At 44.0% G+C, this 17,051-nt stretch overlaps 1 protein-coding gene across 1 annotated transcript; it reads right to left on the bottom strand.

Annotated features, from left to right (window-relative positions):
- Positions 1-295: 295 nt before the first annotated feature.
- LOC115384130 (uncharacterized) lies at positions 296-13,841 on the bottom strand. Its single transcript, XM_030086462.1, has 6 exons — positions 13,589-13,841; positions 7,880-7,947; positions 5,888-5,943; positions 5,507-5,609; positions 4,628-4,706; positions 296-3,795 (listed from the first exon to the last, which is right to left on the bottom strand). The coding sequence occupies exons 3-6, from the start codon at positions 5,940-5,942 to the stop codon at positions 355-357; spliced, it is 3,678 nt and encodes a 1,225-aa protein (XP_029942322.1). The 5' UTR covers position 5,943; positions 7,880-7,947; positions 13,589-13,841; the 3' UTR covers positions 296-354.
- Positions 13,842-17,051: the final 3,210 nt, after the last annotated feature.

The following is a 17,051-nucleotide window of genomic DNA, read 5'->3' as shown; positions in this document are numbered from 1 at the left end:
TCACAGAGCCTGGATCGAAGCCGCTCGCCCAGGCAGACGCCCAAGCTCCGGTTCAGATATGGGGCAGAGGAAAGGTTAGTTTAATGTCTGTACGACAAACGGTCTCGGAGGAAATAATTGAGGAGTGATTTTGAGCAAAATTTTACTTTGAAAGGGAAATTGTGGACTTCCTGTTGGATTTAGGTCAAGTGTGTGTCAGTGTGTGAAATGTAGATCTTGATGAGATGAACGCAGGAGTGTTGGTTTGATTTCTCTACGACATTCCTACGGGCCATAGCGACCATTTTACTGTTTCTAGGTGGCGCTAGAGAGCAGATGGGTATAATTTTTCCATTTTATAAAATTTTTTGCCGGTCATGATGTGCGTGCCAAATTTGGTGAGTTGGCATGCATGTTTAGGGGGTCAAATTGGGGTTCGGAGCCGGAAATGTGTGATATACTTGGAGCTGTCAAAATACTAATAAGAGGAAGCAAGTGAATAACAATAGAGACCATGCCCTCCGGGGATGGTGGCCATCGGTCACCATGCCCTCCTGGCTGGGTCCCTAAATATTGGGAGAGAAGTGAGGCAGTGGCGGTGGCGGCACCCCCCTCCCCGGGTGGATGACGGCGCTTGTCTCGGGCTCGTGTAGGGTGCATAAAAAGCTTGGGCCAGTCCTGCTGATGGACACCATGGTCTCTGCCACGACCCCTGTCCATCACTTTCACTTCACGAATGAAGAAGTCTTCTACAACCACGGACTCTTCACCAATGGAGTCGTTTTCTTGTTCTACAACCACAAACTCTTCACCAAGGGAGTCGTTTTCTTGTTGTACAACCACAAACTCTTCACCAATGGACGCTAACATGTCGAACATGTCGTTTTCGTCTTCTCCAACCAAGTAATCTTCACCAGTGGAAGCCAACATGTCGTTTTCGTCTTCTCCAACCAGGCAATCTTCACCAGTGGACACCAACACGTTGTTTCCGTCGGAGCCATTCAGAACGGAGCTTTCATAACCAGATTCGAGAAGGTCAGAGTGGATGTTGCCCGTGATAGTCTCCATGTCCATCAACACGTCGCCCTCAGCATCGTGAAAGTTGAATAGACTGTAAACCCCAAATCCAATGCCCACTATCAGTACAGCTATCATTGCTCCCCTCATTGCAGGGCTCTTCATCATGGCGGTTGCATATTTGATGAGACCCAGAACTCCAACATCATCTCCAATTTGCTCCACCTTCTTGTTGACTTGGTGGGAAGGTTTTGAGCTGTGAGTCTTCATGTCTCCAGTTGCTGTGTTTATGCTCTTCAGCATCTTCTCATTGTAGTGTCTGCTCTCTGTAGATAACTTGGTCCTGAATTCTCTTGGTTGATCATCAGCTCCCTCAGGCACAAGCTGACATACAAACTCTCCATTTTCTATGTGGGCTGTTCTTTCTTTCACACGCAACTTTGCCAGATTTTCACCATATTTTGCTGTCAGCTTAACGCAAATCTCCTCGGTTATTGACGCAGAGGCTCTGGAGAAATAGGACTCGTGTTTGAAGGAACTCTCTAATTCTGAAGAGTTTAAATCTTGTAGTGTCACATAGCCATCCCCATGACCGCCCAGTGATCCAGATGCATTTGGCTGTTGTGCCTCAGTCATTTCTCTGAATTTGTTATTATCCTCTGTGAAGCACTGAGCAGCAGCAGCATCTGTGAAGACCTTAAAGTTTTGTAAGAGTTCTATCATTGAACTGAGGACTTCATTCTGATCAACAGTTTGCCTCCACTTTGTGAAAATTTCAATTTCCAGGTTTGTGACTTCTTTCAGGTTGTTCTTTTTGCTTGAATCTCCAGAATCTCCTGCACCACTGAATCCTCGTTTGTCCTTATTAACCCAGCTTCCTCCTCTTGCCATTGGATGGTCCTCAAAAAAGAAGCTCCTCCCTGTTTCATCAAAGTTTTCGGTCAATTTAAGAGCCATAAGAGTAAGAGGGAATGTCCTGAAGTTTCTGGAAGGTTCACAAATGGTGGATGCAGTAAAATATATGGCGTAAGAGGCCTCAGTGTCTGCTGGGAGTCCAAGTCGCTCTCCCTGAAAGATACATCTTACAAATGCAACGTACTCACCTTTTTTCGTAATTGCTGCTCTCATGGCCGCATAGCTTTCTTTTCCAACCTGCCTTTCTATGTACCCTCTCACCTCCTTAATTTTGTTGTTGTTTCCCATTTGATTGTTGTCAAGTTTCTTTCCAACTGGAAATGCATAAAGACTTTCCGGATCAATCTTCAGGATCCAGTCACCGACCATCACGTAGGTGACTTTATTTTCTTTGCTCTTTCCGTAGTGACGAACAACATTTAGAACATCTTTTCCTGATCTGACCTCATAACATTCTTGAAGGACTCGTCTTATTTGTTCCTCATTGTCCAGCCATCTAATATTGTTCCCATCTCTTTCTGCTATCGTGAATTGTTCTCTCAGTGGTCGGTTGTTGTTGAGATTGATTTTCCTTGGAGATGGTTGATCACAATGAAAAAGGGCCCAGGTAATTCCCTCAAGTTCTATCATGTAATTCTTTCTTTGGTGGACTTCATGCTTGTTTCCCCCCTCAAAAATGTCCAGGTTAACAAATCTTCTTGGTTCTTCTGGCCAGATGTTTGTGTCGACGTTGGCTTGGGTTCCTTGGTTTTTGTTTTGTCTGCCTTTCTTTGGTTTAACAAGAAAGTTCTTTTCCTTAGGAAAAACTTCTTCTCCTTTACTACCAGCCTCATTTCTAATGATGATCTCTCCATTCTGATCCAGAGTTGCAACCACTTTCTGGCTGTCATCTTTATGTTTCCACACTCCTTCTGGAGAGAGTTCTTGAGTGATTTTCTCTCCGGTGTTTAAGACTTGGACCTTGGACTTCCTCGCGCGCAAATTGGTTGTGATGCCAGCGCTCCTGAGGTCCTTCATCAGAGCTTCCATGAAGTTTGGATCTGATCCGACCTCACATCCCACCACACTGGTAGTTTTGATTGCGTCGCTGACCCTGGAGGTGCTCTGAATGATTCTACTCACATCTTCGGGTGTGAAACTCCCCAGTCTCATCTTTCCAGAGCCACCTCGGACCCCATGGCCGACCAGCACCAGCCTGCTGTCCGCAGACAAAGGAGTGGATTCACCACGAATCAGTTTGAGTCTGTGGTTCTGATCCAGCTGATAGACTGCGCTGACTGATGGATGCTTCTTAAATAGAGAAGTCGCAGCTTTTCTGACGACAGGGTCATCTTCCAGCATGATGATCTGCTGGTGGCTGTACTGTGTGCTGTTATCAACTGCTCTTTGTGGGAACAGGTAGGAGTTGGGTTGATCCATCACCTGGTAAATGTGATGATTGCCATGGTTTATTTCCAGGACTGCTTGGAGGGCCCGGGCCACGGAAACACGAATGAAGTTGTGTTGGAAGTCTGTGGTGGTGTTTCCATCCAGAGAGAAAACTGGAGCTGCTCTCAGTGGTATTGTCAAGAGCAGATCTGCAAGAGCTGAGCCAGGAAGGTCTGACACAGTGAGTCCATCTTCTGAAACACGTCCAAATACCTTTACCACAGTGGAGCTGTCCACCTCTGGTAGACAGGAGTCATTGAGCAGGTACCCTTTGCTGATAATCGCTGAGTAATGAAGATCGGTGTAGTACTCCTGTTGGGCTCTGGCTTTGGTGGACTTCTCTTCATCAGTCATTACCAGAAGCTTTTGGCTGTAGCTGTGTGAGATCTCTGAAGCACTGATCAGCCAGTCTTGAACCTTCTGCTCCTTAATCTTTGCCAAGAAGTTGTCCAAGTCCTGCAAAACAAAGAACCGCAAGTACTTCAAAAATATGAACACATCATAAAACTTCCTCTTTCGGTCGGTCATGAAAGTCGCTTTCAAGATGGTCACACACTCTGTTATTCTTGGTTCCTCGTTTCCTGTTACCTTATGTGATCATCGTTAGAATAATACTTCCTTGTCATGTAATCAGTGATTGTCCTGGCTGTTTTTTTGCCCCAGGGAAGTATCTCAAATCTCAAGCTTTGTCTATGGGGGGGTTGCAAGTGGTATTGACTCATGTCCTGTCGCATATTAGGGATACTGTAGGACACATATTGAATCTATCCAGCTGGTGTGGTGGTCAGTACAAAAAAAAAAAAAAATTGGATGACAATTTGGCACCCCGTCCATGGCGCCCGAGGTGACCACCTTAGCCAAGGTTGGCCCCGCATATTGTGGTCACAAAAGTTACAGGTGCTGACAGCAACAGGAACTTGTTGGGATTCACAGTGCACAGAGATTTTTTTTTATTTGTCTTTACGCGGGAAGTAAACATGAGTCTCCAACATGTGGCTGCCGGATGGTACTCCAGGAAGCTTGTGTCCGGAGTTTTGAAAGAATGAGAGTTTTTTTAATTTAACGTCTCGAGGTTCCACGCTCCCCAGCTACAAATGTCCAGATACTGACTTTTCATATTATTTTATAGACATTAAACGTGCCCCCAGATTAAATAACCACAGTGATCCAAGTTATAAATATTAAGATCAAAGCACAGGACAACATTTAATCACCCCTGCTGGGTGAAACATGTAAGGACCTACCCTGTCGTTACAGTTTCCTGCTCTCTCTGAGAGAATCTACTCACCTGTTCCCTTCGACTGACACAACAGGTGGAGTTATCACATTTCTGAAGAGGCTTCAGCCAACTCTTCGGCTCGTCAGCTCTGAAAGAAGGACACACAATAAGACAGAAAGAACACACACACACAAAACCTGAAAATCATAAAGCCACAACCATCCACTACAGTATACGACGTCCGAGCAGAAACACAAGAAAGGAGGAGAACTTCAGGAAACATATGATGAACAACTTGTGAATACAGGACACAGCATCACACCATGGAAAAGAGAAAGTATTATCACATCCTCGCCTCACTCTCCTCGTCTGTCTGAGAGGAAACACAGGCAATCAGGAGCCGTTCACACGGAAAACACAAAAATTTCACCATTTTGAGAGTCAGTTTCCAAGACAACGCACATTGGAGCTTTTGGAAAACCCTCTGACTTCATGGTCAAGGAAACAGCAAAGCACAACTTTTCTGAAACTGGACCTGGACCTGGTCCTGCTTCTGGTCCTGGACTTGGTCATATTCCTGGTCCATAATTCTCCTGGTTCTGGTCCTAGTCCATATCCTATTGGTCCTGGTTCTCCTCCATATCCTATTAGTCCTGGTCCCAGTCCAGATCCTCCTGGACTTGGTAGTTTTAGAGTTGACAGTCAGTGTAATAACAATCCAACTAGGAGTTCTCCATTGTCAATGTTAGAGTGTTTTGTTCTCTGCTGTTTCATTACAAAAACAAACAGCAGCAACTAGTGGACACACGGTACTACACGGTTCTCAACATGTCAGATCTCTGAAGAGGAACAGCAGTTTAACTGAAGAACATGAGTTCTGAACAAGTTTCACTGGCCTGGTCCAGATCATGAATTCAGAGCTGAGTTTGTGTCATGACGTTCTGTTACCTCTGAACGGAGACCCCCTGCAGACTGTGATGGGACAGTCCTCGGAGGCGGTGCAGGGCAGCTACGTCAGGACCGAGCTCCTTCCACTCATCTTCCGTCAGATCTGTCCAAGCAAAAGAAACTTAACTCTCATCCACATTCTTACAGACTTTTCACCTCTCTCTGAATGTTTTGCTTCTTTTCTTTGCTGGTTTTCAGTCTCTGTGGTGGACTGAAGATGGAGCTGAGCTGGAACTCCAACCTCCACCCTCACCTGAATTCAACTGTGGATCATGACTGAAAGAAACACCAGGAGGTTGAGAGAAGTGAGGTTCTGACTGGTTCTAGACAGATTCCCCTCCTCCTGCAGAAAGTAGATTTCCATAGAGATCCTCTACTTACTGAAGTCCTCTGTGAGGACGAGGAGGCCGAAGAGCAGGAAGATCTTCAGCACCATCCTGCAGACAAACATCACATCAGACAAGTCCTGTTATTTGGTAAATGGACTACACTTATTTTTCGCTTTTTAGATTCAGATTCAGAAAACTTTATTGATCCCATAGGCCAATTCATTTGCAGCACATCTCGAGCAGTTTCACACGTAAATACAACATGAGACAGTCCAGTTTAACCACAAGTGGAACTCAGGTTGAACAATATTAAAACAAGCAATACAATAAACAATTTAAGAACTGGAATTCAATAATTTGATTGCAGAAGGCACAAAAGAGTTTGAAAAATGATTAGTTTTCCGAGCTGGAGCATAATACCGGCATCCAGAAGGCATCAAGATAAACTCTGGAGTCAGAGGATGAAGAAGCTGAGCCAAGATAGTCTGTGCTTTACTCAGCACCTGCTGCTCCCAAGTCTCTCAGTTTAACACCTGTGATTTTAGAGCAGGTCTTGACAATGTTCTGCAGTTTGTTTTTGTCCCTCACAGACAAGGATTGAAACCAACAGATAAAAGAAAATGTGAGTAAACTCTCAATAAACGAGCAGTGAAAATTATTTAAGAGTTTTGTTCACATTAAAAGAGTTCAACCTTCTCAACAAGTAGGTCCGCTGCTGCCCACGTTTGACAATGTTCTCAGTGTTCATGTCAAATCTTAATTTGTCATCTATCACCGTGCCCAGATATTTATAACTATTGACAATTTCCACGTTTTCTCCATGGATGGCACTGACACTGTGGGAGGAAGTCCGTCTAAAATCAATGACCATATCCTTAGTTTTTAAAACATTTAAATCAAGGTAGTTTTCCTCGCACCACTTAACAAAATGGCCTAAAGCAGGACCATGATTTCCCTCCTTTCGTGACAGCAGAGAAACCAGAACTGTGTCATCTGAAAATTTAATCAGAAATCTGTGCTCCTCAGCGGATCTGCAGTTGTTGGTGTAGAGAATAAAAAGAACAGGAGACAGGACACAGCCTTGAGGAGACCCCATGTTGGAGGTGGTGGGAGGAGACAAGCAACCATTGACCAGAACACGCTGGACCCGATCAGTGAGAAAATCTAAAATCAATGACAACAATTGGTCCGGAAGGTTAAAATCTGAAGCCAGCTGTTGAATCAAGATGTGGGGCTGCATTTTATTAAAAGCAGAAGAGAAGTCTGCAAATGAGAGTCTGACATGGGCCCCTGCACTGCCAGAGCCCAAAGCACTTTACACTGCAATATCACATTCACCCATTCACGCTCACATTCACACACCAGCTGCCATGTAAGGCACTCAGTCCATCCACTGGGGACATTGCAGGGTTCAGTGTCTTGCCCAAGGACACTTCAACATGCAGAGACAGGACTCAAACCAACAATCTTATGCTCGAGAGACGACTGCTCTCCCCACTGAAACACAGCGGTTCATGAGGTTTTTAAAAGTCTTTCATTACAAACAGAACAGTTTGCTAAAACATTGTGTTTTAGCAAAATTTAAATCACTCTCACTCACACACACACACACACACACACACACACACGTTTGTACGTTTGTACTTCTATTGTGAGGACACTCATTGACATAATGCATTTCCTAGCCCCTTACCCTAATCATCAAAAATAAATGCCTAACCCTAACCCATACCCTAAACCTGACCTAAGCCTAGTTGTAACCCGAACCCAAAAGTCAAATCTTAACCCTCAGAAAGGTCTGTCAAAAAGTGAGGACTGGCTAAAATGTCCTCACTCTGTTGGTTAAAAAGCAATTCTGGCCCTGACAACTGAGTATCTACAAGAACACACACACACACACACACTTCTGACATTGTCTCTGGATTCAGTGAAAAACAGACTGAACGGAATTTGGTGAACTAAAGCGATGCAGAGGTCAGAGGTTATAGGCCTTTCAGTGACAAACAGCATCCTGAGCCCACCATGCTGTGTGTGTTTGACCTACCTGCTGCTGCTGGATTGTCCTCAGCCTGTCTCTCCTGAGTCCCTCCTGGCAGAACAAAGAGCTGTGACCTTGTGAGAGAGTGAAAGTAAAGCTCAGGAAAGATTCGGGGGCGTTTCAGTCGCTATTTACAGTACAGTACAGTACTACCTACTTACAGATCAGCGTTCCTAAAACGAAAGAAAAATGTATTTTAGACGTACGACTCAGGTTCCTCATCGCAGTGTCGTCCACAATGAGAGAGTTGAACTGGTGAGCAGTTATAAATATCTCAGCACTGTAAAGGATAACTCACTTAAAACCCGATGTGAACTGTGACATGCTCTGTAAAAAGGGTCAGCAGCGCCTCTTTTGTCTGAGGAAGCTCGCCAAATTCCAGGTAGACAGAAGCCTGACGAAAATGTTTTACTGTGCTTTTATTGAGTCTGTTGTTTCCTTTTGCATCCTGTGTTGGTGCAGTAACCTTGTGTCGAGGACAAAAACTCCCTTGAGAGAATTGTGCGCATTGCTTCCAAAGTAGCCGGGGTGAAGTTCAGCAGCCTGGAGGAAATTTATGACATTCAGGGACTACTGTGCTAAAGCACAGAGGCGCAAGTGTCTGGCTTGGTCTGCCGCGGCTTCCATAGTTCTGGGTGCGCGTACAGACGAGCGCTGTGGAAGTACGATATAGCACTGTTTACGCTCTAAAACTGTACTTAATGACCTCGTTTAGAATTAATTATGGACGTTACCGCTCAGGACACTTGGATTACAGCGGACGAGCAGTATGAAAGAATATAGGCATGTTTTGTGGACTTTATGGGCCGTTTTTTCTTTCAGGCTCGGTCGGTCCCTGTTTGTTCACAACGAAAATCCCCCCAGTACCTCCATCTGCATTTGAGACATCAAAACAATGCTCCAGAGTGTTTCTCAGCATGAGGGTGAGTAGAAAATGAGGCCAAATCGTTTTTTGGGTGGAGTATTCCTTTAAGAGAGCCGAGCTCATTTGAAGAGATAAAACTCACCCCCTGTATCAGGAGTCTAAGCTTCTTCCCTCTGGCCTCCGCCTTACTGTTCCTCTAGCTACTAATAACAGATATAAATTCTCCTTTGTGCCTCTCTCAATCCACGCTTTAAACGCCGAGGAGAAGAGGAAGTAATAGCCCCTTACCGATGTCGTTTCTAGCTACTCACTGGTAATGTTAACCATGCTTTCACTATGCACTGTATATTTGCTGACAGTAGTCTGTTATTTCTTATTTACCTCTCTGGAATGTCTCGCACAGTTTGGTTTGATGGGTCCACCTTGCTGATCTGTTTTTTTATTTTGTACTGGAGCTGGCTATGCACCGAGGTCTGTGCTGCTCATTCTGTCATGTATATCTCATGTTATGTAAAGCTGCTGCAAACCAAATCGCCCTTCAAGGGACAAATGAATAAACTGAACTGAACTGAACTGAAAGCCAGCCCCCAGCTTCCTCTACAAAGAGTGTACGTGCAAAATTTGTCGTCTTCTGAACAGGAAGGAGCCACGTGCATGTACGTGTGCGCAATCTCGTGCACGCACACGGAGGAGGTAGACTTGTAGTTCTCGAGACTGATCTCGAGAGCACTTTTTTGTGGTCTTGGTCTCGTCTCTGCCTCGACAGTCTGTGGTCTTGGGTCTCTCGGTCTCGGAATGTCTCGGACTGGCTGAACGGTCTGGAAGGGATTTGTAAGTTCAGCTGGTGGTACATTTCTAAGGTGGAACTTCATCATTCTTCAGTTTCAGTGCTCACCAGCTGCTCCTCTCATCAACCATGTCTCTGCTGCTGCTGCTGCTCTCCAGTAACGTTTATGGCAGCTTGGACCTCAGTGAGGCGTTCAAAACAATTGGAAATTTGCCATGTTTACAGAAATGAAGAAACGACACAGAAAAAAAAAAACAACAAAAAAACAAAAAACAAATGTGGAGCATCTGTGACCCTTATACAATATAACACATATTTGAATCATGTTTTTTTTTTTATATTGTAAACAAAAACACTTAAAATTTATGTAATTGTCCACGTCTCTCACACTTAAATAATGTCCATATGTGTTCCACTTAAATAACTTTATCACACTTAAATCATGTGTATTTATCTCCAGGCTTGGGCAAGTTACTCTTAAAAAGTAATCAGTTATAGTTATTAGTTATTTCATCAAAAAAGTGGCTTAGTAACTGAGTTACAATATTTTAAAAGTAACTAATTACTAGGCAAAGTAGCTATTGCATTACTTTCGAAAAAAGTGTTTAAATCTGGCAGAATTTGAATTCCATCTTAATGGAACTTTACTAACATGTTCAATTATTGATAATAAAACTGAATATATGATTAATGAAATAAATGAACACTTGACAGAATGAATTATATACAGGAAACGCTACATTACTCTAACTATTCAAACGTTGCTGTGTGATAATGAGACAAGACACCAATCACATTTCATTTCTAACTGCAGGTCGAGTTTCTACACCTATTGACATAGAAATATGTAACGGTATCTGGAGTGGGGGGCATAAACGGTCATGTCAGTCCTGAACAGCACTCAAGAGTCAATCCTCAGATAGTGTAGAAATAGCGGTCATACATACATTTATAGTCACTTTACTCCTGGAGTTAAATAGAATCTCATATTTACGCAGCTGAATCCAGGATGGTGCTGATGTTCTACAACTCTCTGGTTTTGGTCTCGGTCTTGGTCTCGAGCTGAACCGGTCTTGGTCTTGACTTATTGGTCTTGGTCTTGGTCTTGAGACTCTCTGGTCTTGGTAGTGTCTTGGTCTTGGTTGAAGCAGTCTTGACTACAAGTCTTGGAGGAGGTGCCGGAGAGGGACAGGGAGAGACTGTGTGAGTGGCGCGAAGAAGGGGGCGTGGTTTACAGTTCAAATCCAGAGAATTAGGTAGGCCAGCTTTAATAGCAGATTAAAATTGATCCAATATAATTGGCTAATGAGAACGTATATAACGCCTGAAAAACTGAATGAAATCAACTCCAATATTCCTGATAGCTGGATAAAATGCAGTGAGGAAAGGGGAACTCTATTCCACTGTGTTTGGAAATATAAATATTTACAAATATTTTGGAAAAAAATAATTGACACACCTTCCACTATATTACATAAAAAGATCCCCCTGGAACCACAGATCTGCATCCTGGGATTGATACCAGAAACACCTGAGAACACGTGAGAGCAAACTGCGGAACCTCTGCTTAATACATGCTAAACGGATTATTGCCAGACATTGGAAAAGTGTTAATTGCCCTTTTTTAACATGTGGATTAAGGACCTTTCTTCATGTTTATCAATTGAAAGACTCACATACACAATTAAACAAAAATGTCATATTTTTCCTAATATTTGGAATTCGTTTGTGTTTTTGGAGTCTAGACCTGATCTCCTAACTTCTCAAACCTAAGAATTGTCATGTAAGACTATACCCTTTTAATTTGAATTTTATTTTATTTTATTCATATTTTATTGGGTTATTGTTGTTTTCATTCAGTGTGCGTCCCTCAGCTTATTGTTTTGTTTTATTTTGTTTTGACTGATATTGGACCTCTAATGGACCTGTTACAGATAAAGCAGTTTTAATATGATCACATCAACAGTTGGAACAAATCGACATAAGTCCAGAGAAACAGATACTTTGTTTTTTTATTGTTTGATGGGATTTTTTGATGAAAAAAGATGATAAAATAAGCGCTGATTGGTTGAAGTATGCTGTCAGTCAAAGTCCACAGGGGGAGAGGCGGGATTTTCTGTGAAACGGAGCGTTTTCTCCTCCGGGTTTCAGAATTAGCCCCAGAAAATCTTTTATTTCACACAAAGTGACTTTTCCTTAGCGCCAAAAATAAACCATTACCATGTTAATGCCAAAGCTAGGGTTCAGACCAGCTAAAAAAAGCATGGTACAACCCCTTCAAGGTTGTGATAGATGTTACCTTAACTTTTCATTTTCACCATATAAGTGTACTGAGGACTCTGTTCGGGGTGGGGGGAGGAAGGGAAGTGATTTCTAAGACTGAAAGAATGTTACTCACCGTTTGATAAATGCTGTACTCAGTCAAAAAATCAAATCAATAAAGATATGGGTTTTTTTTTTTTTAAAAAAAAGAAGAGCTTATAGCTGTAAAGCTCCTCTTGATAACATGATTTCTGACTTTATTTTATTGATATGAATCCTGGAACATGATATTGCTGGAGCTGAGAGGAGGACAGAAAGACAGAGAGAGAAGGAAACAAACAAACAAACAGAGTGTAGAGAAGGAAGAGAGCAAAGGTTCCACCATCCTTCCATTAGAAACCACACTCCAGAACCTGAACAGAGAGAGAACAGAGAAGATCCTATGGACTGCAGTTAGAGAACATAGCTGGCAGTGATCTGGGGCGAAAAGCTGAGGATCCAGGTGTCAAATTACACAGCAGGGCATCAGGAGAGACCTGATCCAGACAGTCATTAGTCTACCAGCCCACAAGACAACAAGGGGACTGATCATGACCTCTGACCCCTGAGAAGACCAGAAACAGGCCAGAGAGGCCTTCAGGGCTCAGAGAACCGGCGGCCATCCCAGAGCCCCGATCCCAGAACCCCCCACAGGAACACGTCCACATACGGGTCCAGAAGGGGGCAGAGGAAGGCTCTGTCTGGGACCCCCGGCAGCCACGGGGCCCCAGGAATCCAAGACCAGCAGGCACCGATCCCTCCGGGCACCGGACGCCCAGGGGGGGCAGAGCCGAGAGCCCAGGGCCCCAAGAGCTCAAGAGCCGACCCCCCCTCTCAGCCAGAGGGCCATGACCACACCCAGGAGAACTGGCCCCCACAGCGGCTACCCAGCCCAGACCTGATCACTAAAACCTGATCAATACTGATGCTGGACTCCAGGGCCAGGACAAAACCTGCAATGACTGATCAATCACACAACCGCCAAACCCACAATGTCAGAGTTTGTAGATATGTTAGAACCCTGAAACCAATATTAATCATTATGATGGCTGTGATAATAGATATGACCATATCAATATAATAATGATGATCAAAATGATGATAACTGAAACAATCCTAAAACCCTCCATCAACAACAACCTCAATCAGCCTGAACACTTCCTGAGCTGCTTCTGTTCTGTTTCTGTCTGTCTGTCCTCCATGAATCAAAGCTGACTGACTTCTGATCACCTTCATGGTGAAAACATGTGGTTCCTCTGCAGACTTCATGGCTGTGGGGCCAGAGGGACCTCAGCAAGATGGCCGCCTCACAGGCCCGTGACCTCCAGTCAGGGCAGCATGCCATCATGATGTCATGATGTCTGTGGGCCCCGCCCCCCACTGTGGGTGAGGTCAAGGAAGTTTTGTCGCTTTATAAAAACGGTCAGTGATTTGGATCAGAAAGTGACTGGTCTCTGTTTCAGGCTCTGCTGCTGAGGAGTAGAGGAGCTGGACAAGAACAAACCAGAGAATGAAAGCATTCTGAGAAAAGAGACGAAAGAAAGAACTGAAGAGCTTCAAATTAGTTTTTTACTTTCACTTTCAACACGAGTCTCAGTTCTCAGTGAGAAAATAGAGATAAATAAACCAAGCAATGCGATTCAGAGCAAATGTGAAGCATGAAGCATGAAATCAGTCCATCGTCCAGTTTCCAGCTCTAAAAGACTCTAAAAGCAGCTGAAGCTCTTGACACAGGGAGACAGTGAGGCTCATTAAAACTCACCGTTTGTCCTCTGGACCAGGCGGATGGAGCAGAGATCCGAGACACAGACGAGATTTCACTCTGATCTCTGCAGTCAGAACGACGGCTTTATGTCAGAGTCGTGATGAAAAAGAAAAGAAAGCTGCAAAGTGAAGGAGCGCACTTCTCTCCGCCAGCAGAACAGGAAGTGGTTTGAAAGGAGACGCAGTTCTGCTCTGGTGCGGAGACGCAAACACAGACGGTTCCCCCAGTGGGCGTGTTTTGTAGTGTTTTGTAGGGTCTGTGGTCTGCAGCTGGACCGAGTTCCTGGAAGTCGCCAAAAAACAATTGCAAACAAAAAGCGGCAACGCTGATTGTCACTAGAACAGACAGACCGCACAGGTACAGGAGGGGCTGCCTCTCTGAGCATTAGAAAAACAAGGAAAGCTCAAACACACAGGCATGAAGGAAAGAAAAATGCTTTGGGGGTGTTTGTGATGAGTAAATAACTATATAACAAGGTTAACACATACAAAAAGAAAATTTTACATGATACAGCCCCTTTAAAGCAATCCAGGTTCAATCCTCCCAGGTGAAGCGCATCATTATCTGTGACATGATGAAAAGATCTCCCTCCCACTTGACAGGTTCTGGTGTTCAGCAGTCTTCAGCCCCCAGCAGAGGGCGCTCTGCCACCCTCCGCTCCAGACGCTGCAGCGCAGAGCTCACCCAGCAGCGGACACGCTGAGCGCCCGCTGTCAGCACACAGTACAGCCCGGCACCGAGCCGCTGCTGCACGGTCCACGTCGCTGAACAAAGACCGGGTCACAGCAAACACCCGCCCCCAAAAAAACAAAACCAAAAAAAAACAAAAACAAAACAACAACAACACTCCTTGTCAGAAACAGTAATCCAAAATTATTTATGTGCATCTAAGTTTTCCTAAAATATTTGGCGATCCCAAGAAATCATCTCACACTCCACTTGAGGTCGGATGCAAGGTTGAGACTGCAGTGCTGAAACACAAGTCATTTTTATTTATTTATTTTTCATTGAGACATTGAGAAATCGCTTCTAAACAACCACAGGAGCTCCTCAGGCTCAAACCCAGCAGTCCAAACACAGAAAGAGGAGAGAGAAGCGCTGAGAAAAAATGTACAGTATTTATGTCATGAGTGATCTTGTGTATCTTTAATTGCTTTGACAAGCTGGAAACCTGCCTCTGAGTTTTTCTTAGACCAATTATCACCGGACCTTCGGCACGAAATTATCACTGCGCCCTGCTGAATCTGTCGACCCCTCCCCCTGGTGCGTGGCCACGCCCATCTCAGTGCAAACGCAGCCGACCAATCAGAAACCCTCTTCTGTTCCTGTCGAAAGTACGAATACGCGGCCTCCGCCAGCCACATTGAGCCTTCAAAATAGAGCCTTAAGACTTCAGGTCAGACTCAGTTTGTTAGATTTGCTTTTAGAAATAATCTAATTCTTGACCTTTGACCTCTCTTGGCCCAGTCTGGATGCTCCTGACTTGAGCTGGACTCTTCATACTCTCAGCTCAACTTCAGATCAAACATATTTCACTGGAATGTCGATGAACTCAAGCTGCATGATGGGAAGTGAGAATCACTGAAACCTGATGAGTCCTGAACTCTGTCTCTGTCTCCCCTCAGGAGTCCATCTGGAAGACAGAAACCGTCCAGCTGGTAAAGAAAGTCCTCAGAGATGAAGACAGAAAGAAAATCTTTGTTCTTGCTGACTTTGTGCTCTTTGCTCAGAGGCTGATGGTGAGTTCACACTGTAAACCCGAATATTCAAAATAATTAAATAGATTAAGTAGAGTATATTCAAAGTTTTAGAAAAAGTTGTTCTGACTTAATTATATTAAGTTGGTATAGCATGTTCTTGCTTTTGAGTGTCTCTAACTAATAACCTTAGAGTTAATTGAACTATACTTATATATAAGCACGCATAACTCAAAAACATCGCTTAAGGTCAACTTTTAAAAAAAAAGTACCGTATTGGCCCGAATATAAGACGACTCCGATCATCCCCTATTTTTCAACGATCATTTTGTGGAAAAAAAAAATGCTGAAGACAATAAGGCCACTCATAAAACAACTTTTTATTATACAATTATTATAAACTCAAAAACTCACAACTGAGATAACATTTCACGAGATATAAAATGAAAAAATATATTCTCTTTCTCAAAATAAGAAACAATAAGCAACAAATAAGAAGCCTCAAGGGTCCAAACTGCATAAATGATGTAAATAACTTTCCAGTTCCTTCAGCTGAATCAGGCTCTGGTGGTGGACATTCCGTCTTTCCGTCTTTCAGTGACGTATTCACTCACCCTTCTATCAGTCTCTCTGAGGCGTTGCTCTGGGACCATGGAAAGCTTTTCTCATAGTGTTAGCATCTGTAGGCGTTTTTTCTGTGCTCTCCAATAAGAACGAGGCTCTGCTCCACCAGATCTCCTGGCGGCTTGGCAGTAGTTTGATGACTCTGCTGCGTTGATCACCATCAGTTTAAAGTTGGTATCATAACTTCTCCTCTGTTGTTTGCTCAGTTGTCCAGCGTTCGAGCCCCTTTGTTCCAGACGATCCGCCATTTTTCATCAGACCATTTGATCTCATTTCATCGCTCCACTTGCTCTCTGGTCAGTGATACTTTGGCTCCATCTAGCGGCGCGGATGCATATTGACCATCTACCGTAAGTCCTTTCCCTTCATATCACTCCGCGCCGACTCCTGGCAGCCGCGCTGGTTTCACTTTGTTTACCGCGAGGAAAAAGCTAGCTAACTCTAGCTTTAGCTGTTAACATCTCCGCGCTGCCTGCAGCTGGAGACGGCGTGGAGTGATATGAAGGGAGAGAAAATAGTGCCAAGCGTTTACGAGGTCTGACTTTTTCATGAACAACCGTTCTGTGATGCAAATATATCACTCTTTCGAACACATATTGGTTTGAGAAGAAAAACGGTTTATTTTCGTGCCCCCAGCAAACTTGCCAGACTACTTTGCTCTAGAGGTGTGCTGATACATCGATTATTAGATTAATCGTGATATGACACATAATGATTCGATTACGATTCATAAATATTCAAAATCAATTATTTTTCATAATAACTAGACGCCAGGAGCACGGACGCCACTTGCGGAACCAAAGTATTGTTCCTGCGCACCACCCGGACATCTGTAGTGACGGACCGGTTAATATGGCGACAGCTAGCTCTGTAGCCACAGTCACAGAGCGTGAGATTCATTCTTCTGGATTAAAAGCTAGTGCTAAATGCTAACGCTGCTTTTGCTAAAGAGAAAATCATTAAAAGTTCTCGTCCACAACATATTCATCCAATAGATACTCATCCATTTTACACTACACTGGAACAAAAAGCAGCGTGTGTCGCCTCAAGTAGCCCTGGAAACAACGAGCCGTACTGCGCATGGCGTGGCGCCGTAAACAAAGCTTTCAGTTCAGAGGTCAACAAAACAACCAAAACAT

The sequence above is a fragment of the Salarias fasciatus genome, assembly GCF_902148845.1.
Source record: "Salarias fasciatus chromosome 23 unlocalized genomic scaffold, fSalaFa1.1 super_scaffold_20, whole genome shotgun sequence".
NCBI lineage: Eukaryota > Metazoa > Chordata > Actinopteri > Blenniiformes > Blenniidae > Salarias > Salarias fasciatus.
This window is presented reverse-complemented; position numbering and strand designations above follow the sequence as displayed.

Excerpts from the sequence above, each read along its gene's own strand:
- LOC115384130 (XM_030086462.1), bottom strand. The coding sequence starts at position 5,942 with ATGGTGCTGAAGATCTTCCTGCTCTTCGGCCTCCTCGTCCTCACAGAG. Across the intron at positions 5,610-5,887 it reads CGTCCTCACAGAGGACTTCA|ATCTGACGGAAGATGAGTGG; the intron begins GTAAGTAGAGGA and ends TTGCTTGGACAG. Across the intron at positions 4,707-5,506 it reads CAGGGGGTCTCCGTTCAGAG|AGCTGACGAGCCGAAGAGTT; the intron begins GTAACAGAACGT and ends TCCTTCTTTCAG.